This window comes from Thamnophis sirtalis, unplaced genomic scaffold (genome assembly GCF_051295495.1).
Source record: "Thamnophis sirtalis isolate CommonGarterSnake01/CBP01778 unplaced genomic scaffold, rThaSir2_p1.2 scaffold_11, whole genome shotgun sequence".
Taxonomy (NCBI): domain Eukaryota; kingdom Metazoa; phylum Chordata; class Lepidosauria; order Squamata; family Natricidae; genus Thamnophis; species Thamnophis sirtalis.
The window spans coordinates 16,715,576-16,743,167 of record NW_028261391.1 but is presented as its reverse complement, the minus strand read 5'-3'; the positions used below and the strand labels follow the sequence as shown (position 1 = coordinate 16,743,167).

Here is a 27,592-nt window from a genome sequence, read left to right as displayed (position 1 = left end):
GCAAATCACATGTAAAATCTTGAAAACTAGGAATTTTTAAATTAAAAACACACTGTACTTCAGTAACCTCTCCCAGTTTTCCAGCAGAAGTGCAGTTCTAGAGCAAAGAAAATGAATTTGGCATCAGGCTACTGACTATTTAAAATTTTCAAAGTTAGGGGTACATCTTTTTAAGCAACTGCACCAGAAATTAAGATTTGGTGGCATAGTAAACTAAAAGGTAAGTGTAATAATCATACAGGTGTGGGCTTCAAAAATATTAGCAAGGGATTCTCTGCTAGTTGCTAGGTGGGTGTGGCCATGGTGGGCATGGCCTAGTTGGCATCCTGCACCATGGTGGGTGTGCGCGTTTTTGTCCTCCCTGGGCTCCGGAGACTTTTCTCGAGCCTCACCAGGCTCCGGAGGCCCTCTGGAGGCCGGAAACGGGCCCATTTCTGGCCTTCCCAAATTTCACTCTCCCTGAGCCTCCACACACGCCCTGCACTTACCTGCATCCAAAATGGGCTGCGTGGGGACTCCTAGGAGGGGAGGGGTGGGCGTGGTGGGGCCAGCCAGGAGTGAGATTTGGGGGGTGTTCTCTGAACTGCACAGAATCTTAGCTAGAGGTTCTCCCAAACCCCTGCGAATCCACAGCAGCCCACCCATGGTCATACTAGGATGACTACAACATTAGAATGAGGATTTTCACTGGGAAAGAATGTAAGAGAAAGCATTAAAGTGTGTTTACATAGGCTAACCACTCAGTTTGCATTGATTTTTTAAAAAGTCATGGGATTCAACTTGAAGTACAGGTAGTTTTTATTCAGCAATCACAATTGAGACTGGCAAGTTGATCGCTAAGTGGGGTGATGGCTAACTGGAAAATCATGTAATCTCAACTATGCTTACAATTATATTTCAGCTTCCCTGTCTCCCCCACCCTTTAGAACACTTACCCCAGTGTTTGATTAATTACTAAGAGAATTGTAATTTAGATTCATCATTGAGGAAGAGGTCACAAGAGAGTAAGCCCAAGTATGCTAGGCAAACAGCTGTGCTACTGCATTGCTCTCAATGTGTATTCCCCATTATGAGTCTGCTTACTCTCTTGTAATCCCTTTCTCCCCAATCTTTCCACTCTGTAAGGTGGAGGGAGAGAACAAAAAAAAAAGGTCAGGCACAGGACAACACATACTGACTGTGATGGCAAACATGTGACTGAGAGGGAAAGATGCTGCAAAGGTCACAAACGCATCTCTTCCTTGCAAAGCCATTTTTTCAGCACCATCATAACTTTGAATAGTTGCTGCATGAAGCAATCAATAAGAAAGTTTCCCCCCAAGATCAACCTAGCAGCATTAGGCTGAATCTAAAGCAAACATACTGGAACCCACTTATATTCTCTTACTCTCAATCAGCCAAATCAAATCTGTTAATATCTCACTCACTTTAAATGGATGCCTTTTGTTCATTCGCTGGCTGTAAAGTGACAATAGAAAAAGCAAAGCGGACTTACGACCACAATTGAGTCCGAAATTTATATTGCTAAGCAGGGCTGGATTTTCCTATAGGCTAACTAGGCTTCAGCCTAGAGCCTCAAGATCAAGAGGGGCCTACATTCAAATTGTTAGCAAAATTAAAATTACACTATTCTAAAAACAGTGAACACTAAAACACTGAAGTGAAAATAAGGAGAAATTCTACGCATATGACTAATAAACAAACATAAAAATGTATTGGTTAAGATCGTTCCAGCGCCGCGGCAGTTGGGGAGCCCGCCCATGTTCCCGGCACCGGCGGTCGGGCGAGAGGCGTGGCCACTCCCAGTGGCCGCCCCGTTGATGCGGAGCCCACCATCGGCCAGGCAGGTGAGGGTGAGGGGGCCGAGCCGGGCAGCTGAGCGCAGCAGGGGAGGCGGCTGGCCTCGCTGCCTTTGCCGCAGAGCAGAGCCGCCCTCCGTCGGGAGGCCAGGTATATATATATTGATATATATCACAGTAATGATGTATTTTATTGTCTCTCATGTAATTTACAAACTTAAAAATGGGAGGTGAAAGGGCCTCATAAGTGGAATAGCCTAGGGCCTCTTTTCACCTAAATCCGGCCCTGTTGCTAAGTGAGACATTGGTTAAGGGAGTTTTGCTCCGTTTCATGACCTTTCTTGCCACAGTTGTTAAGTGGAATCACTGCAGTTGTTAAATTAGTCACATGATTGTTAAATGAATCTGGCTTTTCCATTGACCTTGTTTGTCAAAAGGTCACAAAAGGTGATCACATGTCCCTAGGATACTGCAACCGCAGTGGTGGGATGTTGCCGGTTTTACAACCAGTTTGGTTAACGTATGCTTTGCATGCGCATGCAGCTAAAGTCCTTATGCACAGTGCTGAAAAGGGAGCATTTAGAAGCTCAGCTGCTTACTTTTCAAGTCAGCAATAGTAAGTAGAATAACAAGGGTGAGGGGGAGGAATCAGCTGTGCCATGCGATTGAGATGAGCTACCATGTTTCCCTGAAATAAGACAGGGTCTTATTTTCTTTCGACCCCTGAAATAAGCACTTGGTCTTATTTTCAGGGAGGTCTTATTATTTTTGAGGTGCAGGATGCAGCGAGCATGGTCACCTCATGGCTGCTGCTGTGTTGCAATATTTTCAGGGAGGGATTATTTTCGGGGGAGGGATTATTCTAGCACATGCGCTCAAAAGTCCGATTGGGCTTATTATCCGGGGAGGTCTTATTTTCAAGGAAACAGGGTATAAAGCAGGAAATAAAGGACAGGATATGGCAGGGGTAGTTATGCAGGACCATCTGATCGTCGGAACTACTGGTTTGCCCAAATCAGTCCGAATCGGCTGAATACCACCTCTGTGCAACCATCATAAATACGAGACAGTTGCCAAGAATCTGAATTTTGATCCCATGATCAAAATGGGGATGCTATAATGGTTGTAAGAGCGAAAAATGGTTGTTAGTCACTTTTTTCCAGTGCCATTTCGAACAGTCAGTAAATGAACTGTTGTAAGTTAAGGACTACCTGTAACCTTCTCTTCCTCCAAAGCTCTGCTCCAAAAGGCATAAAAAATGGGCTCTAGGAGAAAAATCCATGCCTGTCCAATTTTAGCTCCAATATGGGCAGTATCTAATTCATCTGAAATAGAGGCTAAATGTGGCAAATCCATATTGAGCAACTGCATCTGTTGTCCTCTCTTGCCAGCTAAAAATGACCAGCTCAAATGAACACATTTCTACCCTGGTAGATGCCAAATCTCTCCCCAACCCCAAGCCTTTGTTTTGTTTTTTTGCAAAAGTTGCCACAGCATTGTAACTTTAACTCTTGTCAACAACCTGTGGGAGGAAAAAACCAACTGGAGCAAATCTTTTTCTTCTCCTCCCTACACCATGTAAGGGGAGTGAATTTTCCAAAGCAAAAAATGTTGGTGTGGGAGATAATTTCACTCTTACATAGCATGAATCATTGGACAAGGTAAAATTATTCTTTTAAAAAAAGATTAATCCCACCTAGTGGTGGGATTCAAATAATTTAACCACCGGTTCTCTGCCCTAATAACAATCTGGGTAGGTGAGGCTTGGTGGTCATGTGACTGGGTGGGCTTGACCAACTCAAGGTCACTCAGGTCGATGGGCGCTTTGCCTTAGCTGTTATAATGTAATAAGGGTTAACTGGAGAGGCAGTTTCTGTAAGCAGGTCAATAAAGATTAGGCTAGAAAGAACACTAGAATGTTTCCTTCCTGCCTTCCTTACAGGATTAGCCCTGTAAAGTGGAAAAAAACAAAATGGGATTTCTTCCAACAATCGGTTCTGTGAACTACTTAGAAAGTTACCAACCAGCTCTCCCAAATAGATGCGAACTGGCTGAATCCCACCACTGATCCCACCCTTTCTTCATTCGATCATGAATGCCAAGCTGCTTGGTGAGAATCCCTTGGAAATTAAGCTATTGGGGGGGGGGGGCTCTAAAGAGAACTTGACCCATTTTCTGTGCATAAGCCAGGATTATGTTATAATAAGAGAAGACCTAGGTACGTTTTTATTAGACAGCCTTTCCTAACGAAACAGATTTTTTTTTGCTTGTATCACTGTTGATCTCAATGAGCAACTCATCTGCCTTTTGGTGCTATGCAGTTAATCACGCATTGCTTAATTAGTTTGTTAAGCCTCCATCTCTTCAGAGAGCAAGATAATTATGTTTAGGAATTGCTAATATCACCCTCCTGAGTAATTCCCTTTGGAGCACTTTCCATTTTGACAACTTAGGAAGGAAGTGTTGTCTTTTGGGTTTACCTGAGTGAAATTCACATATGGGCACCAGGGGAGGGTTAATTTGAAAATGAGCAGTAAAAGAGGAGCACGTTCCTGTACATAAGAGAAAGGAAAGGATAGGAAAACATCGAGAAGTGTTGAGAAGCTGAGGGGTGTGTGTGTGTGTGTGTGTGTGAATTCCAGACCCGAAAGAGTTAATCCAATCTAAACGTGCCAATCTAGATAAAGGAGGGAGATCAGCCAAACCTTGAAAATTCAAATTCTGAGTATTTATTTATTTATTTATTTATTAGACTTCTATACCGCTTAATAGGGCTTTCAGCCCTCTCTAAGCGGTTTACAATTTTTTTAGCAAATTGAGTCAGCAACTTGCCCCCACAGTCTGGGTCCTCATTTCACCCACCTCGGAAGGATGGAAGGCTGAGTCAACCTTGAGCCGGTGATATTTGAACTACTGAACTGCAGATCACAGTCAGCTGAAGTGGCCTGTAGTACTGCACCCTAGCCACTGTGCCACCTCGGCTCTAACTAACTAATTTGAAGCAGAAAGGTCATTCTCTCTGATAAGTGAACTCTTAAAACAAGTCTCAGTTCCGTTTGGCTTCAGGCCTTTTGCTTTGCATCACAGGGAGATGTACTTTGTGTGGAGAAAAGTTGGAGAATTAAGAAGGAAATAACAATCTAGGAAAACGTGGAGCTAGATGAAAATGTGTATTTATATCTGGGAGTGAACTAGTCTATTTTGTTATGACATCAGTTCTATTTCGCTTCCTTCTGTTATGTGTGCATGTTCTTGAAATATTAACCCTCTGTTTTTGCTGGCAGAGGGTTGCAGGAGGCGTTCACAGCTGAAAATGGAGCTTGGAAGGCAGGGGTGGGTTCCGGCAAGCACTACTGCTGGTTTGCTTGTGGGCGCACTGTGCGTTTGTGCGCATACAATAAAAATTGTTCTGCGCATGCGCATGCGCAGAAAACAAGATGGCACCACCTAGGGCACCGCTTATAGAACTGGTTTGTGGGCGGGGCAGGCTTGGGTCACTGCCAGTTCCAGTGACCCAGGCCACCAAGCTGCTACAGGTTCGGCCGAACCAGGCCGAACTGGTAGGAACCCACCACTGTTGCAAGGGCTGTGCGCAACCCTCCCAAGCTCTGTTTTCGCTGGCAGAGGGTTGCAGGAGGCCATCGCAGCCAAAAACGCAGCTCAGAAGCCCGTTTTCATGGGCAGAGCACTGGGGCCACTACAGGCATCCCCAACATGAGTGACATTGAGTTGGCCACCCCCCCCGGTCCCCCCCAAGATGAAGCACAACCCTGATGCAGCCCTCAATGAAAACGAGTTTGACACCCCTGGTTTCTATTGTCCAATGCTCAGAATAGGGATAGAGTGGGCCAACCTATACATTTACTAAATACAGATAATCCTTGACTTGCAACAGTTCATTTAGTGACTGTTCAAAGTTACAATGGCCCTGAAAAAAGTGACTTATGACCGGTTTTCATACTTATGACCATGGCAGCATCCTCATGGTCACATGATCGAAATCCAGATGCTTGGCAACTGCATCATAGTTAGGACTGTTGCAGTGTCCTGGGGTCATGTGGCCTCCTTTTGTAACCTTCTTACAAGCAAAGTCAATGGAGAAGGCAGATTCACTTAACAACCATGTTATAACAACTACAGTATTCATTTAACAACTGTGCCAAGAAAGGTCATAAAATAGGACAAAACCTACTTAGTAAATGTCCCACTTAGTACTACAGGACTACCTGTACACAAGCATATTCCTATCCTCTCCAAACTCTGGATGTATTAACCAAGGTTGGTAGATTCTACACTCCAAGCAATCTCTGGAAGTCAATTACGGTCTTACTTGAGGGTGGACTGCTACGGGTTTTTTGGTTTGGTTTTTTTTTGGTTTTATTTGTATTTGTAGGCCGCCCTTTTCCCTGAGGGGACTCAGGGCGGCTCACAGAAAACCAAGGGAGGGGGGAATACAACATTGAGATTACAACACATAATAAAATAGCAAACAACATGCATACTACATTCGGGCGGGGTAACAGTCCTTATCCCCAGGCCTGACGGGCGAGCCAGTTCTTCAAGGCTATGCGGAAGGCCTGGACGGTGGAGAGAGTACGAATCTCTACGGGGAGCTCGTTCCAAAGGGTCGGGGCCACTGCTGAGAAGGCCCTCCTCCTTGTGGTTGCCAGCCGACACTGGCTGGCCGATGGAATACGGAGGAGGCCTAATCTATGAGATCTTATAGGTCGTAGGGAGGTAATTGGCAGAAGGCGGTCTCTCAAGTATCCAGATCCACTGCCATGTAGGGCTTTATGGGTGATCAATAGCACCTTGAAGCGCATCCGGAGATCGACAGGTAGCCAGCGCAGCTCGCGGAGGATAGGTGTAATGCGGGTGAATCGAGGTACACCCGCAATCACTCGCGCGGCTGCGTTCTGCACTAACTGAAGTCGCCGGATGCTCCTCAAGGGCAGCCCCATGTAGAGCACGTTGCAGTATTCCAGCCTAGAGGTCACAAGGGCCCGAGTGACTGTTGTGAGGGCCTCCCGATTCAGGTAGGGTCGCAACTGGCGCACCAGGCGTACCTGGGCGAATGCCCCCCTGGTCACAGCCGCTATATGGTGGTCGAATGACAGCTGTGGATCCAGGAGGACTCCCAAGTTGCGAACCCTCTCTGAGGGGTGTAAAATTTGACCCCCCAGCCTGAGTGTTGGATTATTGGTCAGATCTTTGGGAGGAAAACACAACAGCCACTCGGTCTTTTCCGGGTTGAGCACAAGCTTGTTAATCCTCATCCAGTCCATAACGGCCTCAAGCCCCCGGTCCATCACGTCCACCGCTTCATTGATTTGGCACGGGGCGGACAGATACAATTGAGTATCGTCCGCATATTGATGGTATCTGATCCCGTGCCTGCGGATGATCTCCCCCAGCGGTTTCATGTAGATGTTGAATAGTAGGGGGGATAAGACCGAACCCTGCGGCACCCCATATTTTAGGGGCCTTGGGGACGATCTCTGCCCTCCCACTGGTTTGCCAGGGTTCAGAAAACCCATTGGTTGTCTCCAACCACTCCACCCCTCCCAGGAGTCTCAATGCAGCCCATTTTGGATGTGAGGTAAGTACAGGGCCCACCTGGGAGCTCGGGGGGGGGGGGACGGACAGGCCTCCGGGAAGGCCTCTGAAACATAGGGGAGGCAGTTTTCATCCTCCTGGAGGCTCGAGGAAAACCTCCGGAGCCTGGGGAAGGCAAAAATATGCCCCCCATTGTGCAGGTAGCTGACTAGGCCACACCCACCATGGCCACACCCACCCAGCAACCGGACAGAGAACCCGTTGCTGAAATTTTTGAAGACCACCCCTGGTCTTAGTAGCAATGCTGTGAAATATATTAAGGCTGGGGACTTCACTGACTCCTACTGGTAGAAGAAAGCATTTTACTCTCCGAAGCTCCCATCTCTCCAGAGAATATTTTGAAGGCACGTGGGATGCTGCACCTGTTAACTGAATCCCCATGGAGGGATGAACAGCACAACAACATAAAATCTAACTAACGGTGCAGAAAATCTACCTGCAATTGAAATAAAGGTAATTATTATTCCACAACCCACTGTGTTTTGGATTCAAATGGTCTTTCCGGGCTTTGTGCCTACAATACAGCCTCAAGCTGTCAGGCCTGGAAGCCATCTTTTGCATTGGACCTTCAGCCTGCCATATTCCTTGCTGTGGTAAACTGGGAGGGGGGATCAGAGATGGTCTTCAGCAGCTTCTGACCAGTTCTGGTAGCGGAAATTTTGAGTGGTTCAGAGAACCGGTAAATACCAGCTCTGACTGGCCCTACCCTCATCTATTCTCTGCTTCCCGAGTCCCAGCTGATCAGGAGGGAATGGGGATTTTGCAGTAACCTTCCCCCGGAGTGGGGAGGGAATGGAGTTTTCGCAGTATCCTTCCCTTGCCATGCCCACCAAGCCATGCCATGCCCCCGAGCCATACCCACAAAACCAATAGTACACATTTTTGAATCCCAGCCCTGGGGGTGGGATTATATGGAGTGGGGTAGATGTGAGGGGCATCTCCAGTTGGGACGATGCTTGATTGGACCTGTGGGTGCTGGGCAGGGACTTGAACTTTTGTTTGGGTGAGGAAAACCTGGAAGCTTTCAGATTTGGGTTTTCCCAGATGTGCCAATATGACATCTCTAATAAAGTGGAACTTTGAGGAAACTCAACCCTCGGGAGTCTTATTTCGTTGGGGGTGTTACCTGGAACCCTGACATTAGCATAGCGGCTTTTGAATCCCAAAGGGTGAATTGAACATCACTATTTTTATATTTCATTGAAACAACAAAATTGAAATAAACAGGTGGAAGAGAGGCTCTGTGGACATGGAAGCAGGCACAGTTTGGATTTTGCTTTGTAAAATATTGCCTCTGTCTCATTATTGGCAGGCTAAAGGTGTACAGCTATAAGATGAGAAGGCAAATTTTGCAGTTCATCCTAGGACACAGTTAGGACATTCTAGTACAATTCCAAGTTCATCTACAAAATAGTGTAATGGTTTAGCCCTTTATATTTAAAAAAGGAATGGGATATAAGCTGAATGAGAAACAAGCCCCAAACCCTTCAGCAGTCTAATTTTCTGGAGGAATTGCTTTTTAAAGAAATGTATTGTTGTTATTGGGCAATTCAGACTCTAATGAGGATATTTGTTACCTAAATGTGGTCAGGGTGAATGATACCGATATTCATTAGTTCCCCCATTATATACATTTTCAAAACAGAATTTGTTCTGCTTTGTTCTTTTAAATAAACCCCTATCCTAAAACTTGTTATTATTGTCATGTGGATCTTGAACGTACTTATGCACAATTTGCATATTTAGTGCATTTTATTCAGTTAATAGTACAAAGGTATGTCTTATTTTGGTAAATACAAATTTGCAATCTGATCTACTTTGCATAATTTGAAGTATTGTGCTTTCTTATGACAAACAAAGCCCTAACATGTGTCATTTCGTGCATAAAAAGAAGAGGCTCCTTTGAATCTCAGTCATTTCACAAACGCTGTATCATACAATTTCTATTGTTTACTTAGTATCCTAGTATGATTTATGTTGATTGTTTATTTAGTATCCATGATTTTCACTGTTGTATCTAATATTTTATGTTAAATGTATTTTTCAATGATTATGATAATGATCTATCACTATTGTTGTATTTTACACTGAGAGCTTATCCACTGGAGAAAAATTCCTTGTGTGCCTAATCACACTTGGCCAATAAATAATTCTATTTTATATGCCCACAGTTTTCTGGACAAAAATAACAGAAGAATTTGCTATGCTATCATGAGGGATGTTTTTTTTTAAATTTCCTAAGCATTCTCTATAAAATAGAACCTCTGGTCATGACCATAATTTGTTCCATAACTTTGGTCGCAACCCGATTTTGTCGTGTCCCGAACCTAATTTTGTAAATTTGGCACTTACAAAAAAAAAAATGGCGCAGAAGGGGAAATCAGCCTCAAAAAAAGTGAATTCTTTGGTCAGAACCCAATTTAGTCGTGGTCATAAGTGTTTGTGACCAGAGGTTCTACTGTACCTGGAATTTTCTGGACGAGGTGACAGTGGCTATGACACTGAGCTTGTCGATCAGAAAGGTCAGCAGTTTGGTGGTTCGAACACTGAGCACCGCATAATGGAGTGAGCTCCGGTTACTTGTCCCAGCTTCTGCCAACCTAGCAGTTTGAAAGCATGTAAAAATGCAAGTAGAAAAATAGGAACCACCTTTGGTGGGAAGGTAACAGCATTCCATGTGCCTTCGGGGTTGAGTCATGCCAGCCACAGGACCACGGAAACGTCTTCGGACAGCGTTGGCTCTTTGGCTTTGAAACAGAGATGAGCAGTGCCCCCTAGAGTTGGGAACGACTAGCACATATGTGCGAGGGGAACCTTTACCCTTTTAAGAATTCTGCTTAGGTTCCAAATTCAGACAATCCACATAACTACATTAACATCTGAAAAGGACACCAGTTTTTATGGATCTTTCTAATGAAGAATGGTGAATAGTGACGAGTTTTGTAGCAAAGTCTGCTTAAGTGGCTTATGTCATTTTCAACTAATCAACACCACTGATGATATACTATCAACTGCCTAGAGCAATTGGCTGTGGAATTCTGGGAACTGAAGTCCACATAACTTAAAGTTACCAAGGTTGAGAAATACGTTGTAGGGCTCTATCACCATTTCCCAATTTTCCTTCTATTGATTTGTCATAAAATGTTCACTTACCCCTGACCATCCAAATGGCAGGAACTGCCCCTCAGCCCAGTAGTCTCCGTTCACATAGGTAAATCCTGCAATCATGATGAAGATCCATACAACCAAATTGATCACATTCAACACATTGTTCAGTCCTACTGAGTTTTTCACTCCCAAAGCAACTATGATTGTTACAATCGCTGCAATAACCAAAGCTAGTAGGTCAGGGTAAGACTCTTCCCCTTTACCTGTGAAGAGAGGAAAAATGATGAGTGATTCCAAAAAATCTAGACAGAATCAATATAATGGCAGAGAAGATAACTTCTCAGAAGATTTCTCTTAGTCTAGGCATTTACTCCTATGCTAGGTTATATGCTCATTCATATTTAACAGGACAGCTACATGACAATGACATCACATAGATATCCTCATAGCTTCTCTGTGTTTTTCCCCATTTTTTTGTGGGACCTTTAGAAAACCTAGAACCGTGATGGCGAACTTTTGCACACCAGCAGTCAGCTCCTGAACGTCTGGTTGACCCATTGGGGCCCTGTTTTTTGTTCTCCCCAGCCTCCTGAAGCCCAGGGAGGGCGTAAAATGGCCCCAACGAGCCAACCGGAAGTTAGGAAGCGATCTGCTTCCGGAGGGCCTCCGGGAGACCAGAGAAGGCAATTTTCACACTCACCAGGCTTCATGAAAGCCTCCGGAACCCTTGGGAGGGGTCGTGTGTGCATACGTGAGGGGGCTCACGCGTGCGAGCACAGATGGGTGGGGGGGATTGAATTGGCGTGGGCACACATGCAACGCAATAGCGTGCACGCACACAATGTTGGCATGCCATAAGAAAAAGGTTCACCATCCCTGACTTAGAATATAGAAAAACAGCTGGAAGGGACCTTGGAGGTCTTCAAGTCCAGCCCCCTGCTTAGGCAGGAAACACTATGCCCGTGATGGTGAACCTATGGCACGCATGCCGGAAGTGGGATGCAGAGCCATTTCTCTGGGCAATGCCAGCCGTTGCCTGTTGCTCTTCTGGGTTCCGGCGCACACATGCGCGCCGGCCATCTGCTTTTCACGTGTGCGGGAGCTGCTCTTCCAGTTTGCGGTGCTTCCCTGCATGCATGCTCCTGAAAAGGTTCGTCAACACTGCCCTATACCCTTTCAGACAAATGGTTGTCCAACATCTTCTTAAAGACTTGCAGTGTTGGGGCATTCACAACTTCTGGAGGCAAGCTGTTCCACTGATTTATTGTTCTGTCAGGAAATTTCTCCTTAGTTCTAAGTTGCTTCTCTCCTTGATCAGTTTCCACCCATTGCTTCTTGTTCTACCCTCAGGTGCTTTGGAGAATAGTTTGACTCCCTCTTCTTTGTGGAAGCCCCTGAGATATCGGAACACTGCTATCATGTCACCCCTAATCCTTCTTTTCATTAAACTTATCTTTAATAAAAACCATGCCCATTAGGACAATATTCTTTCTGTTGTTGAAAAAGTCAAAAGGCTGCGTTGAGAGGCACAGATACACCATGTGTAGTGTATACTTTCTGAATCCCACCCTTTGCCCTCTGGAGCATCTGCCTCATGCTGCCCTGTAGTAGAACTGACCTTATAGGTTGCATATTAACTTGGAATCTGAAATGGAAACCCTACAATTATTAGCGACATTCTGGCATATTTACTTTCCAGCAAGAATTCACTTGCTTTTCAGAATTCCAACTAACATGATCGGGCATAAGAAAAAATAGTTTACATTCAGGACATTCTCACCCAATCCATTCAAAGTCCCAACTTTGTCAATCATCCAGTGACTGATGGTGTGATTGGCCAGGGAGTCAAACATGCTGCTGAGAGCACTGGCACCAGCTGCTGTACCAATCAGATATTCGAGGATTAGGTTCCATCCAATAAAAAAAGCCACAAACTCCCCCACTGTCACGTAGCTGTAGGTGTAGGCGGAGCCTGTGGTTTTTGGTACCCGTACTCCAAATTCAGCATAACAAACCCCTGAATGGAGACAAGAAACAGATGCAACCATCAATAATTAGAATGCAGACAGAATAAAGCAAACAAAACCCAAATCTTATCAAATATCCTCACATTGGAAATGTATAATTGCAAAGCAGTTAGATTTTGGGAAGTACGTGGCATTCTTAAATCAAGTTTTAAATTATTGTAATGAAAAGGAGGTGATAATCACAGATAGGGAGGTCACTCATTGTTAGGAATATAATCTAATTGGCAATATATAAATCATGTAACAGTGCTATACCTGTTTCTTTAAATCATACTGTCAAATGTGATTGGTTGCTGTTTTTCCTCAATCGGCCATAAGAGAGAGCCAGAATGACTGTTAGCTCTCTGTTTGTTAGATGCTGGGCTGATCTGATCTGAGTGTTTTTGGAAGCTGGCTGTTTGAAAGTGCCATGAGCTATTGTAAGTTTTGCAACTGCTAGCAAACTTTGTGTACCAGACTGTTTGTATGATTACTGGACTATGTTATTTGGATTATCCCTTAACTGAAAGGCATTGATGACTGACTGTCTTACCCGTGTATGACTTGGATTGTTTGATGGACTCTGATACCTCTATTTCCACGACAGTAAAAGCCTATTTAAACTGCAGTGTCTCTGTATGCTGGTTTGTGTGTTCTCCAACACAACCCTCACAACGCACTCGCTCTCCCAATGGGGAGCTTACTTAACATACTTATCATCTGAATCTGGGTTACTTTGAATGTAAATTCTTCTATTTTGCTACCCTTTCATATAACTGGAGTGCTCCAGTAATGCACATGAGGTGAAGCAGCAGGATGAATTACACTTTAAGGCGTTGGGAAATATTATCTCCCAAACATATCTTCCGCACATCATTGGCAAGATGTGCCTCTGAATATGATTTTACATTTGAAAGAACATAGGGTAACAAATAGTCATTTCTCATACAAAATAATGCCATAAATGTTTAAAGAGTTATGATTATGCTAAATTATATATCTACTCTTCTGATAATACTCTCTACTGCCCCATTGCTCCCCAAATTAGTTTTTGGGGAGTTTTATCCAATAATAAGATGGAATTACAGCCATTTTATTTTACCCACTTTTGCAATAAAGCCACTGAATGTGTTAAACGGCACAGACGTTAATGGTTCCTTACGGTACAAGTTTGTATTGTCAAAAATCTGGGACATTTCAATCTCTTTTTAAATGCACAGCTTTCAAAGGGATATTTGAGACTTTTATTTCTATCAGTGATGTCCAGAGACAAGGCAGTTCGAACAAGAAGACAAAAACGAAACAACCCCCCACACCACCACCAATTTGCACCACCCTTCACCCACAGCTGACCCTTCAAACCCTGGCTTGCATATAAAGTAATATTCAAAATTGATTAAAAATTCATGCAGTCTACAAATGCAAGAGAGGAACAGTGCCTGAAAGATTTATGAAACAGATGCCATGGGTGTTGAGTTCCAGGCTTGTTCTGACTCAAAATGAAGTTGGCTACTAACTTTTGCCTGTGGGGAAATAAGATTTTGTAGGACGTTAGCACCCACCCCTCTCCTAGAGAAATGAAATATTTTAGGAAATATTAAAAGAACAGAATATCTCCTCTAAATGGGAGGCAGAAACTCACCCCATCCCAACCTTTGTCAATGGGCCATTAAGGCCTGGGCCAGTCTATTCTACATAACAAAAATCTACCCCCTTCAGGCATAGCCATAGTAGGAATTGCCCAAAGCCCTTTCATTACATCATCACCCAGCAAGGCTCAACCAAACCTGGGACTCAAAACCCAACCTACAAAGTTATCCCTGCATGGCCCCAAAGGAGTCTGATAACCAATCAGAACACAAGCACAAATTCAAAAGCCCAGACACATTTTACCCCATTTTATGACCTTTCTTATCAGAATTGTTAAATGAATTCCTGCCATTGTTAAGTTAGTAACATGTCTGTTAAGTGAATCTGGCTTCCCTATTGACTTTGCTCATCAGACGGTCTCATAGGTTGATCCCAAGACCCAACGACATTGAAACGGTCATAAATACATGCCAAGTTGCCAAGTGTCCAAATTTTGATTATGTGACCACATGGATGCTGCAACTGTCATAAGTGTGGGGAAATGGTCATAAGTCACTTATTTCAGCGCCGTTGTAATTCTGAACGGTCACTAAATGAATGGCTGTAAGTTGAGGACTATCTGCAACCTTCTCTCCCTCCAAAGCTCTGTTCCAAAAGGCACAAGAAATGGGCTGCAGGAGAAAATCCATGCCTGTTCAATCCGTTTGGAAAGGCACCCTGAACGGGAGAGCTGCAAAGACTTTTCAGCTCACCCAACAATTACTCAAAGTCCATAGGTTGCACGAATAATGAATAAGTAGTTAAACTAATTTACCAGATAAATATAAATAAAGAGATCAGATAAATGTATTCCACTTGAAAGAATTAGACCTAATCAGGGGTGGGATTCAGCCGGTTCGGACTGGTTAGGGTGAACCGGATGTTAATTTTAATCTGGTTTGCTGAACAGGTAGTTACAAATACCAGCTAACCCACCCCACACCACTCTGCCCCTCCCAGGAGTCTCCACATGGCCCATTTATCATGCCAGGTAAGTGTAGGGGCCGCATGGAGGCTGTGGGAGGACAAAAAATGGGCCTACTGGAGGTACCGGAAGTCTGAAAATGGGCCTGTTTCTGGCCTCCGCAGTGCTTCTGGAGCCTGGGAGAGGCTGTTTTCGCCCTCCTGGAGGTTCAGGGAAAGCCTCTAGAGCCTGGGGAGGGCGAAAAATGAGCCAACCGGAAGTACCGGAAGTCCAAGAACAGGCCTGTTTCCGGTCCCCGGAGGGTCTCCAGGGCCTGGGGGAGGGAGAAAATGACCTCAGGCCTCTGTAGCCCAGGAGCGGCCATTTTCGTCCTTCTGGAGGCTCCTACAGACCCTAGGGTGTGCTCCATGGTGCAGGAAGCCAACTAGGCCACAACCCCATGGCCACGTCCACCCAGCAACTGGGCAAAGAACCGGTTACTAAATTTTTTCAATCCCACCCCTGGACCTAATACATATTTTAGTAAATACTTGGCATCTGCAAGATGTTGACAATTTGGGGCTAAATTTGTGCATGTACAATTAAAGGTGTTGGCATCATCATCATCTTTATCGTTATCATCACCGTTGCTAACAAGGCGCATGGCCATAGAAGTAGAAGAAGACCTGAGCGGCTTCTGGTCAACAATTCAAGCCAGCAGAAATAACAGAACAGAAACATTTTCCTCTCCATCACAAAAAGATGCCAGGAGGCTGCCCCAGAAAAGTAGCTTTTGAGCCGAGATCTAAAATTAGTAAGAGACATGACATCATGCGAGTCTAATGACAAATGAAAATAAAATTAAAGCAGATTTCCACTGGATGCCTTCGGATGTTAATATAAAAATTGAATCATGACTCCATTAGAAGTAGGCAGGAACAAGGTAGATCTGGAGGCATTGTGTTCAGGGTAAAAAGAAGAGAAAACAAGGCAGTCCTTGTTTCTTAATGTCCTTTTTCCATATCTGCCATTCAACTATATTGGCCAGGGTCACAAATCCTTCCAGCCAGTAGCCACCAGCCATAAATGCCATTAACTCATAGCGCTCAACTTCTAAAAAGAGGTCTGAAAAACTATATACTGAAATAACAGGGGGAAAGAGAAAATTTGTATTGTACTATCCAATCTGGGTCGGTCACTGGGACCAAACGTTTAGTCTTCCAAATTGGACTCCATTCTCAAGGAATTTCTCTCTAGCAATGTGCTTTGGGCTATTCTCTGTGTGGTATTTATATGGGGCCTCTCTGTGTGTGGCTTTTTAGTAGTTGATTGGGATGTTTATGGCTGGCTATTGGCTGTCGTTTCTTTGTGCTGCCAAGCCCTCTCCTCCTAAGTACTTGATAAGCAGTCAGCACTCCTGTGGACTGATGACTAGCCCCTTTCCCAGGCTTCCATCGCTTCCCCAGCTGTTTTTGTACTTACTCATCCAACAATCTTAGTAATTGCAAAATTGAAATCATGTCCTTGTTCATTACTATGTGAGGCTACTAATGAATTTAAGTCTCCTCATCTGACTACTTACTTGTGTTCTGATGGCTAGCTTCTTCTACATCTGCCCTACATAGTTACAGGGGCAATCCATGCAGGGGATCCGGTAGATTACATTGGAAGTATCTCCCACTTCCAAATGATCTTTGCAATGCATCATCTACCACACAAAGAATAGCCCAAAGCATACACACTGCTAGAGAGAAGGTTCTTGAGGATGAACTCCAACTCCAGTTTGAAAGCTCGGAAGATTAAACCTCTGGTTCCGGTAACCGATCCAAATCGGATTCTGCAACCTTATTCTGGAACACGTTGCCTTCCTTTGTGAAAAATTCTATTGTCTATTACTAAATTAGCCAAATTAATAGATATGTTTAGATAAGGTGCTATGTATTTAAAACTATTCTCTTCTAACGGAGCAAAAATATGTGTTGACCTCTTTTGGAAGAAGTCTAGTTTCATCCCCAGCACCCCCGCTGTGTAAAACAGTAGATCTATGCATCGTGATCCCTTGAGGCCTGGCATTACCTGCAAGAAATCCAATTATTCTTCAACCAAGTCATTCGGTGTTATGTGAAAAGAATACAGCTGTTGATTATTGATTTATTCAGCATTCATGTGGGCTGCGAAGGTTTCTTCCATTTTATTAAAAAACAGCAGAGCTTTCAACAAGAGGCCCTAATGTGACTCTGTAATGTTCTTTCGAATTAGGAGCAGGTTTGCTCAATTTGGCATAATTCTTTTTTCTTTTTTTAACAACATCAAAACAAACCTTTAGATCAATTGGTTGGAAATGGAAACTGGACCATTTAAATTCTTTTCCTGTCTCCAAATCATAAGCAGTAACAAAACAAGGCTGGTATAATAATCAATGTGATAATATTTGGGAACAATAAACACAGCTGCATATTTTGTGTGTGTGTGTGTGTGTGTGTGTGTGTTTAAGCAAGCTGACTATAATTTTAAAAAGCCCTAGCTCTTTAGCTCCTTAAAGCATTTTCCCCATTTCTTTCCTTGTCCTATGCATCTAAATTTACACCTTAGTTGGCAAAGAGTGCTTTACTGAATATTGGTCATAACATCTTATCATGCAGCTGTGTTCCAGATGTTAGTGTTTATTTAGATTTCTTCCACTCTTAGAGTCACTTGTCCTCACTTTTTCAGTTTCTTTCTTTAGCAAGATGTTCTGACCTAGGCTTCACAAAGTCCCAACAAAACCCCTTTTTATTAAGCTAATGTGAATTCCTCTCATTCATATCCAGCAAAATCCCAGCAAACAGTCTTTCAAGGGTGAATTTACAACCACAGACTTTATCAGGCTTGGAGAGCTGTCAGGCCTATATCTCCCAAATGCAACTACTGTACAAGAAAATACTTGGCAAGGAGTCTCTGAGAGTCACGAACAAATCTTCTCACCAATTAATCAAACTAATTGCCTCCTGCAAACTCCATTCCCATTTTGCTCCTCTTTACTCCTAATTTGAGAGGCCATCCACCTGTGCCTTTACTCCTGAGTTGGCCTTTGTTCCTTAGCTGTTCCCTTCTCCTGGCAGTTCTGCGCATGCGCACATCGGGAACAGGCTCCAGCTGTTCTTCTACCCCACTGATCTCCGACTCCGAAGGCAGCTGATAACTGTCGGACGGCCCTGGCCCCCTCTCTGCCTCCGACGCAGAGCCCTCATCAGAGCCTTCCCCAGAATCCAGGACTGGCCCATGTTTCTCTCCAACCTCTTCACTGTCTGAGTTTGCCACCAGCTCTTCTAGCGGGCCACAACACAAGATCCATGTTAGACAAACTACAAGGAGGGAAGATAGGGACTCCCATTTCTATCCACTTTTGTCAGCTATTAAAGGAACACAAGGCTTAGCCAATATTTCATTAGATAGGGCACCTGCTATTTTATAGTTTCTCTTGTGCATTGCATGTAATCATACATAAACCCCTGCAGTTTATAGTATTTTCCAGCAGTTCCCTTCAATCTGATGAAACAGGATTTAATTGAAATTAATTTATGTAACATTTTCCCTGGTTGAATGCTGATTAATACAATACAATAATATTAATAGATGTTATGTGTATCTCCCCCCCCCAAGACATTTTTTTCAATGTCTTGTTTGCGGTCTCACCCCCTCTTTTTGGTTTTAATATTTTGGGGGTTTGTATTTAAACTTTCCTTGAATAAATTAAATAATCTTATTTTAAATCCCTTACAGGGTGGAGTCTTGGGCAACTGAATGGAGCTGAGTGTTTACTGGCCGGATGCCCTTCCTGTCGCCAATGTGGATATTGTTTCAGCAGATATATTCTTATTGCGTGACCCGTCAAAACCGCGGTCCACAAAAGCGCGATTGACGAAAGCGCGCATTTGACGTCATCACAGTGCGACGCAAAAAATTAAAAATTGAAATAACAATAAAATTAAAGCAAGCCGATTCACATAAAGGTAAGGGTTAGGTTTAGGGTTAGGGTTAGGTTAAGGGTTAGGGTTAGGTTTAGAGCGTTAGGGTTACGTTTAGCGTTACGTTAAAGGTTAGCGTTAGGTTTAGCGTTAGGTTAAGGGTTAGGTTTAGGGTTAGATTTAGGCTTAGGTTTAGGGTTAGGTTTAGGGTTAGGTTTGGGGGGGTTAGGGTAAGGTTTTCGCTTTATTTTTACATTTTTCGATCACAGCGCAATGTTTTCGTCGCGCTGTGATGACGTCAAATGCGCGCTTTCGTCGACCGTGATTTTGTCGTCCGCGGTTTTGTGGTGGAACCTTCTTATTGTGCCCGTAGAGAGAAATATCTGCCTCTAGCTAGGATCAAACTCACAGCCTCTTGATTGTGAGGTGAAAGCTCCACCTATAGGCCACCGCATCATTCTCTTGAATAAATTAAATATTATTACAAAAAGAGAAATTAATTTAATAGGGCCAGGCTACATACAGAGCTGACTTTTTAAAATTGTTTCTTTTTATTCAGCCACCCAGATTGAGCAGAGACAGCAGCATGCTCTGCATCCCCCCTCAATTAAAGCATGTCATCTTGTTGGACCCAAGAATCGCATCTTCTCTGACGTTTGATATGTTTTATGATTGGAAGCTGTCATTTATCTGGGGCACCTGGGTTGGATTTTAATTTTTGCACACCACCCAGAGGCAATCTGGTGAGAGAGGAGATCATGGAAAGCAAACAAACAAGTAACAGAGAAGTATTTTTCAAAAAGGAGGAGGAGGAGGAGACTTGGTAAAATTATCCTGGGTGTACTGATGTGTTCTTATACCTTTGGAGTTTCAAGAGGGGCAAGGAATGTGTGTGAATGTCTTATCTATCTATCTATCTATCTATCTGTCTGTCTGTCTGTCTGTCTGTCTGTCTACGTACCTACCTACCTACCTACCTACCTACCTACCTACCTACCTATCATCCATCCATCCATCCATCCATCCATCCATCCATCCCTATCTATCTATCTATCTATCTATCTATCTATCTATCTATCTATCTATCTATCTATCTATCTATCATCTATCTATCTATCTATCTATCTATCTATCTATCTATCTATCTATCTATCTATCTATCTATCTATCCCAGCTGATCGGAAATGGGGATTTTGCAGTATCCTTCCCCTGCCAAGCCCACCAAGCCATGCCCACCAAGCCATGCCCACAGAACCGGTAGTAAAAATATTTGAGTCCCACCACTGATTTCCACTCTCTCTTTTTTTTTTGCCCTTGGTCATTGTTTTTCTTTGTGTAGGTAAAGAAATATCTCTGAAACAATGGCCCAGTGGATCACCAATTGTTTAGTCTACCCTAAATAAAGCAGATTGTCCCATTCATGATGAATAAAGACCACCTCCTTCCTATATGAAAGCCACCTCGATGGAGAAAAAATACTTTGCTTTCATAAGGTAAGGCTGCACTTGGAATACGGCATTCAGTTTTGGTCGCCACGATGTAAAAAAGATGTGGAGACTTTAGACAGTGTGCAGAGAAGAGCAACAAAGATGATGAGGGGACTGGAGACTAAAACATATGAAGAAGGGTTGCAAGAACTGGGTATGTCTAGTTTACTGAAAAGAAGGACTAGGGGAGACATGATAGCAGTGTTCCAATATCTCAGGGGTTGCCACAAAGAAGAGGGAGTCATACTATTCTTCAAAGCACATGAAGCAATGAGTGGAAACTAATCAAGGAGAGAAGTAACTTAGAACTGAGGAGAAATTTCCTGACAGTTAGAACAATTTGCCTCCAGAAGTTGTGAATGCCCCAACAATGGAAGTCTTTAAGAAGATGTTGGATAGCCATTTGTCTAAAATGGTATAGGGTTTCCTGCCTAGGCAGGGGATTGGACTAGAAGACCTCCAAGGGCCCTTCCAACTCTGCAATTGTATTGTATTATCCTTACTTGCAGTCATTCTCTCTTGACTATTCACATTTCATATTTCCCATTAGCATTTTCTCTAGACAAAGGGATGGGGAAGAAACCTGACATGGCTTTTCACAGAAGATAATGGAATACATGATATACGCACAATAGTGTTTTTTTCTTCTTAAATGCAGGATGAAGGGCCTGCATTTATGATGGGGATAATACACAAACCAGCACAGAAAACACCAAAAACATCAAAATGGATCCTCATGGATCCATTTCCATATTTCCTCATCCATATTTCTTTTTCACAGCCAATGCACCCCAATCTTTTAGCCTTTCCTTTATTCAGAGGGAGAGAAGTCACCTCCTCACCTCAACCTACAAATTAAGTAGCTTTATCGTGATAAATTTTAATTGAGTTGAATATGACATCCAATAATTTCTTTGTTCAAAATCAGGTGAAAGAAAAATAATGTGTTTTAGGTTCCCTGGGGAAACCATCCAAGAGTTGTTTTGATAGTTAACATTCAAAAATATGACTCTTAGAATCTAGTTTTTCTTCAGAGGGACTTACAAAACCTACTCAGGAATAATTGCTGCATTTTCTGTAATATATTGTGTGTGTCTCCAGGGTCCAAAGCCTTCAAAAAGTAACTTTGCAATTAATCAAACACCTGCTTTCGTATCAATGCTCATTTTTAGACAACACTCTTCCTAAATGCATCTCCTTTGCAAGAATTGCATTTGAGGCTCAGTCAAAAGTAATCTTTATTTTGGGGGGGGGGGGTGCTCTCTGAGCTTGGTTGTTTTGAAGACATTTCATTACCCAACTAAGCAACATCATCAGTGTCTACTTGGGTAATGAAACATCTGCAAGGAAAAAGCTAAGCTCAAAGGTCACCAAGGATTCCACAGTTCAACTTGGAGCTACAAATAGTCTTTTCTAATTTTTATTTGTATTTCATCTCTGACACTTGAAGTAGCTGTTGTATAATAATGAGTGAACATCTAGGCCAGTGTTTCTCAACCTTGGTGACTTTAAGTCCTGTGGACTTGGGGGATTCTGGGAGTTGAAGTCCACAGGACTTAAAGTCGCCAAAGTTGAGAAACACTGATCTAGGCCTCTTTTCACTTACTCATTATTCCTGGAGTTGAACATGCAATACTTTTAAACATTTCCTATGGAAAATTTCACTTTCTTCCACTAAGAATTTGTCTCCCTTCCTTTTTCACAGATAGGTTTGGTAATAGTACTAATGTACATTGTAACCGAATGTATATAAAATCTGCACTTGTACTAAGATCAATGAAGCTTCCTGGCAGCACTGTTGCTTCCTATGGATCAAGGGTGTTAAACTAGATTTCATTGAGGGTTGTGTTTCACCCAGGGCAGTGATGGTGAACCTTTTCAGCATGGAGTCCCAAATTGGAATGTGCACCTGTATGTGCCAGAGCCCCAGAAACTTGAAGTCCAGCTGGCCAATGTGCATGCGTGCACCGGCTACCTGGTCTTCTGGTTTCTGGTTAGTGCATGCGCACCACCCAGCTAATGGGTTTCCATGCCTCTGGCACATGCAAAGATCAGCTGGCTGGCACACATGACAGAAACCAGAAGAGCAGGTTGGCAACAGTGCGCATGCCCACAGAGAGAGAGCTCTGTGTGCCACCTCTGGCATGCGTGCCATAGATTCGTCATCACAGACCTAGGGGGTCAGCGGGCATGGCCAGGGTGAGCATGGCGAGCTCAATGTCACTCGTGTCGGGGCGCCTGTGGTGGCTCAAGCACTCTGCCAGCCAAAATGGAGCTTGGGAGGACCTCACACGATTCTCCTAAGCAACGTATTTCCTGACAAAGTCATTGTGGGCTGATCCTTCCCTGTTTCCAGGCCCCATGAGCCAGATTTAAGGACCCTGTGGGCTGCATCCGGCCCGCGGGTATTGAGTTTGACACCTCTGCTATAGAACAACCCCATGGTTAATCAGAAAAACAGTACACCTTCAATTATACATCACACACTACAATCCCCTCTAGGTAAAAGCAGCTTGAAATCTGGAATTAAAAGCTTGATTATAACATTTCACTTGGATTTCGGGGTGCCTCTTAAAGTCTAACACTACCGTTCACAGCTATGCTTTTGAGCCAGTGGATGAAAAAGGCAATGTGATGGTTTGAAATGGATGGAGATTCCATTAATTCTCCAAGAATCAGAAGAAAGACAGTATCGTATGGCATTTCTTGTTATCAATTGGTTGACAGTTCTATTGTTATGGGGCGTCTTCAATTATTGCTGTCATCATCTATGTTGTGACGGTATGATACTGACTATATCAGGGATATTTTGAAGTAACTGCAAATGTTAGTTTGTATTGTTAGAATGTAAGTGTATGTTTAATTGTGCAGTTGATTTTTTAAATTGGATGTCTTTGTAGAATGGTTGATACACAAATTGAACAGATACAGAGGCAGACAGATGTAGTTGCAGGAATCAGCCAGGAACTTCCACCAGAGATGTACTCGGTATCAATCAGAAAAGAGTTTGCCCTTTGAGAGCTGAACTCTGTTAAGTTCAGATATAAAAAATCTTTTGCTCAAATGATATGCAAGAAAGTGTGTCTTCATAGTGATGCTGACTGTACTTTAGTTAAAACAGCCAGGCTGTCATGTGCTTTAATAACTACAAGGCAGAAGAGCCTCGGTGGCACAGTGGTTAGAGTGCAGTACTGCAGGCTACTTCTGCTGATTGCTGGCCGCCTGCAATTTGGCAGTTCAAATCCCACCAGGCTCCAGGTTGACTCAGCCTTCCATCCTTCTGAAGTAGGTAAAATGTGGACCCAGATTATTGGGGGCAATAGGCTGACTCTGTAAACTGCTTAGAGAGGGCTGTAAAGCACTGTAAAGTGGTATATAAGTCTAAGTGCTATTTCTATTATCCAGAGGTGGATTGCTTCCGGTTCGGCCCGGATTGGGTGAACCGGTAGTAGCGGCAATGGGAGGCTCTACCCATCTGCCTGGACGCTTCTGCGCATGTGCAGAAGCATCACGTGCGCACACGAGCAAACAGGTAGCCCCGGGATTTGCAACCCACCTCTGCTATTGTCCTATTCTTTCATGTATTTTTTTTATTGTAGCTGGACTGACATAATTCTTCTCTTCCTTTTTTCTTTTTAGTTTTGATTTAAGGTGTTGTGTGAAACTGATTTTCATTGTGCTTTGCATTTTACAACTCATGCTAGGTATAAGGCGAACTGCATAGGGGTCCCAGTTTTCATATTGGGCCCTTGAGCAACAGCCTGATTGTTGCGACTCTAAAATTCAGTGGCAAAATCAGTGCTGGGATTGTTAGCTTATTTTTTCCTAGAATGAATAGACAAAATGGATGTGTTAAGCCTCTAAGCCTTTGTGAGGCTTAACACACCCACTTCTATCTTTAAAATCCTTAATCTCCAAATCCACAATTTTTCTACTCAGTATGACAGTATATCATGAGATCTATCCCAAATAATACTGTAAAAAGAAGAGGAAGAAGAATCAGAAGAATTAATTAGAAGAAGGAGGGGGAAGAGGAAGAGGAAAAGGAGGAGGATGGGGAAGAGGAGGAGGAGGAGGGAGGACGAGGAGGAGGAGGAGGAGGAGGAGGAAGAAGAAGAAGAAGAAGAAGAAGAAGAAGAAGAAGAAGAAGAAGAAAAATACTCACTCATCCTTGCTTTATTCAATTATCAAAATGAGTTATAGTTACAGAAGGCTTCACCTATTATTTATTGCCACAAACCAAAATTAAAACAAATATTAATTTGACCGGAAAATCCAGAAACATCTCAAGAAGGGGCATTATCTTTTCCAGGGTTTAAAATTCTCTTGTCCTCGTCACCAGCCTAGCTAGATAGTACACCTGTTTTCCTGATATAACATCTGGACTCTTATACACCACAAAGTCACCTATTAATGAGAAACCGAGAAATCAATTTACTTTCCTACAAGAAGCAGATGTGCAAAGGAACTTGCTATTTGGAACAAGTGCAAAAAAGCAAATTTGCTGGATGAAGGTTCTACCTTATTTTGCTTGATAGTCTTGTCACATCTACCCCAGCTAATTTCTAATGAGAATTCTAGCCTCAAAAAAGAGTGTAAAATCCATTTCCATGCACAAAGGCAGTAAAAGAAAAAAAAGAAAAACTAATGGATTTTTCATGTAACACACCATTCTTTAGACAGAAGTCTTTATTTTTTTAAAAAACCAACATTAAATGAAACATTTTATTATAGAGGTAGTTATCATTAGCATTTTATTGATAGGTGCAATGCAATAGTAGTTCGTATCATACTATGCAAAAGTTCTTTTCAGTATGGCTTGGTTTTTTTTTTTTATCTGCATGAGTAGCAGAAATGCATTGCCAAGCCCTTTAACATTTAATCATGGTTTGCAGATTGGGTATACCACCCAATCGGGGACACCTAAGCAGTGTAAACTTGTTGGATTGGTTTAGAAGTCTATCTGGGTTGCTAGAAGTTCAAGGAATGGATTCTACCACAGTCCTCCTTCCTTGATATATCTTTGATTAACCTACATTTTCCAGGCTAATACCGTAATTGTTGTTTTTTTCTTGTTAATTCTTATTTACTTATTTTATTTTTATTTTTTTAAAAGACAAACAAAACATATAAAACATACAACCTTCAACTGTTTCATATAGCGTGTCATTTGGTTCACAGGTTTTTGTGCATCTCCATTCTCGCCACTTACAATTGTATATCAAATCACAAATTATCCATTGAATAAGCATAAATACATTATTATCATTGTATAGTCATCGTTCCACTATGATTGTTATTCCTTCGTTTTACACAAAATATTCTAGGTATTTAGGCTAATAATTGTGGATAGATCCAACAACAGTACACACATCCAGTCAATTGCTGAGCATGACACTGATTGGTGGGAAACTTCCCTTTGGCTATGGAAAGTTTTTTTTTAAAAAAATATTGACTTTAATCTGGGACTGGATTATGAAACCTGAATCGACCCATGTAAAGGAGAGCACATGATTTTTAAACTTTCCTGCATGCTTGTTCTGATAGACCAGTGATAGCGAACCTTTTTGGCACTGAGTGCTGAAAAGGGAGTACATACACTTGTTTTGGATGCGACCCGGAATAGGAGCTGCCCAGGGGGCATGCATGCACCAGAAAATGCACTCCTGGTTTCCAGCAGGTGCATGTGCACCGGCCAGCTAGACTTTCGGTTACTGGCATGCATGCACATGCAACTATCAGCTGGCCAACATCCATGCTCAAGCTGAAAAATGGAAGACCAGCTCTTCCGGTTTCTGGCACTGCCGCATGCACAAAGGCCAACCGATTGTGCATGCATGACAGAAACCTGGAAGAGGAATGGGCAATGCTGTGTGTACCAGGTGACATGGCTCCACATGCCACTTTGGGAACGCATGCCATAGGTTCCCCATCACGGTGATAGAAAGTCTACAGGAGCTTCTCAACCTGTGGTCCCTCCCTGGACCACTGGCATGGGCATGATGTCATCAATTCAATTCAATTCAATTTATTAGATTTATAGGCTGCCCAATCCTGGAGGGGGGTCCACAAAAGCTTGAAAATGCTATGATCGAAACCTTAAGTCTTGGGGGTGCAAAAGGGGGCCATGGTGAAGAAAAGTTGAGAACCACAGCTCTTGTTCTTCTTTTTCAAGATCTTGGGGGAGAAAAATTCAAAGAGCTTTCAGAACTTCAATGACAGGGGAAGAATGTGAAGACTTTTATTTAGGGCAGGGAGTGTCAAACTCAATTTCATTGAGGGCTGCATCAGGGTTGTGTCTGACCTCAAGGGGCAGGGATGGGTGTGGCCAGCGGTGGGGCATGGCCAGTTTGCCATCACTCGTGTGTGATTAAATGCCACTTTTGCTAGTAGTGTGTTTTGCTAATACTCTGCCAGCAATGGAGCTGTGAGGGCCCCGCGGGTGAGATCTAGGTAAAGAAGAGAAATGGTATTCATCCTTCAAATTACCGTATTTTTCGGAGTATAAGACACACCTTTTCCCCTCAAAAAAGAGGCTGAAAATCTAGGTGCATCTTATACACTGAATACAGCATTTTTTGCCTCTTGAAACCCGCCCCCTTCACCAAAATGGCCGAGCAGAGCCTGTAGAAGGCTTTCAGAGAGCTTCTGGGTGTTGGGGAGGGCAGAAATAGGTGAAAAACAGGCTATTTTTTGCTCAGTTTTGCTCCCCCACCCCCAGAAACACCCGCTAAGCCTCCTAAAGGATATGCATGCAAATTTTTGAGCCAAGGTGGCGCAGTGGTTAAATGCAGCACTGCAGGCTACTGCTAGATCAGCAGGTCAGCGGTTCAAATCTCACCGGCTCAGGGTTGACTCAGCCTTCCATCCTTCCGAGGTAGGTAAAATGAGGACCCAGATTGTTGGGGGCAATATGCTGACTCTCTGTAAACCGCTTAGAGAGACCTGAAAGGCCTATGAAGCGGTCTATAAGTCTACTGCTATTGCTATTTTTTTGACAAAAAAACGGGGCTGTTTTTGTGAAAAATGGGCCATTTTTGCTCATTTTGGGGGGGGCTCACCCCCCAGGAGCACTCTGCAAGCCCCCTAAAGGCTA

At 43.2% G+C, this 27,592-nt stretch overlaps 1 protein-coding gene across 1 annotated transcript in view; it reads right to left on the bottom strand.

Annotated features, from left to right (window-relative positions):
* SLC7A14 (solute carrier family 7 member 14) overlaps positions 1-27,592 on the bottom strand; it is a 67,116-nt gene that overhangs the window by 12,803 nt on the left and 26,721 nt on the right. The window contains exons 3-4 of the mRNA XM_087725257.1: positions 12,304-12,540; positions 10,569-10,786 (exon numbers count right to left, since the gene is read on the bottom strand). Of these exons, the coding sequence (XP_087581383.1) occupies positions 10,569-10,786; positions 12,304-12,540 (455 nt within the window). The remainder of the gene's footprint in view (positions 1-10,568; positions 10,787-12,303; positions 12,541-27,592) is intronic.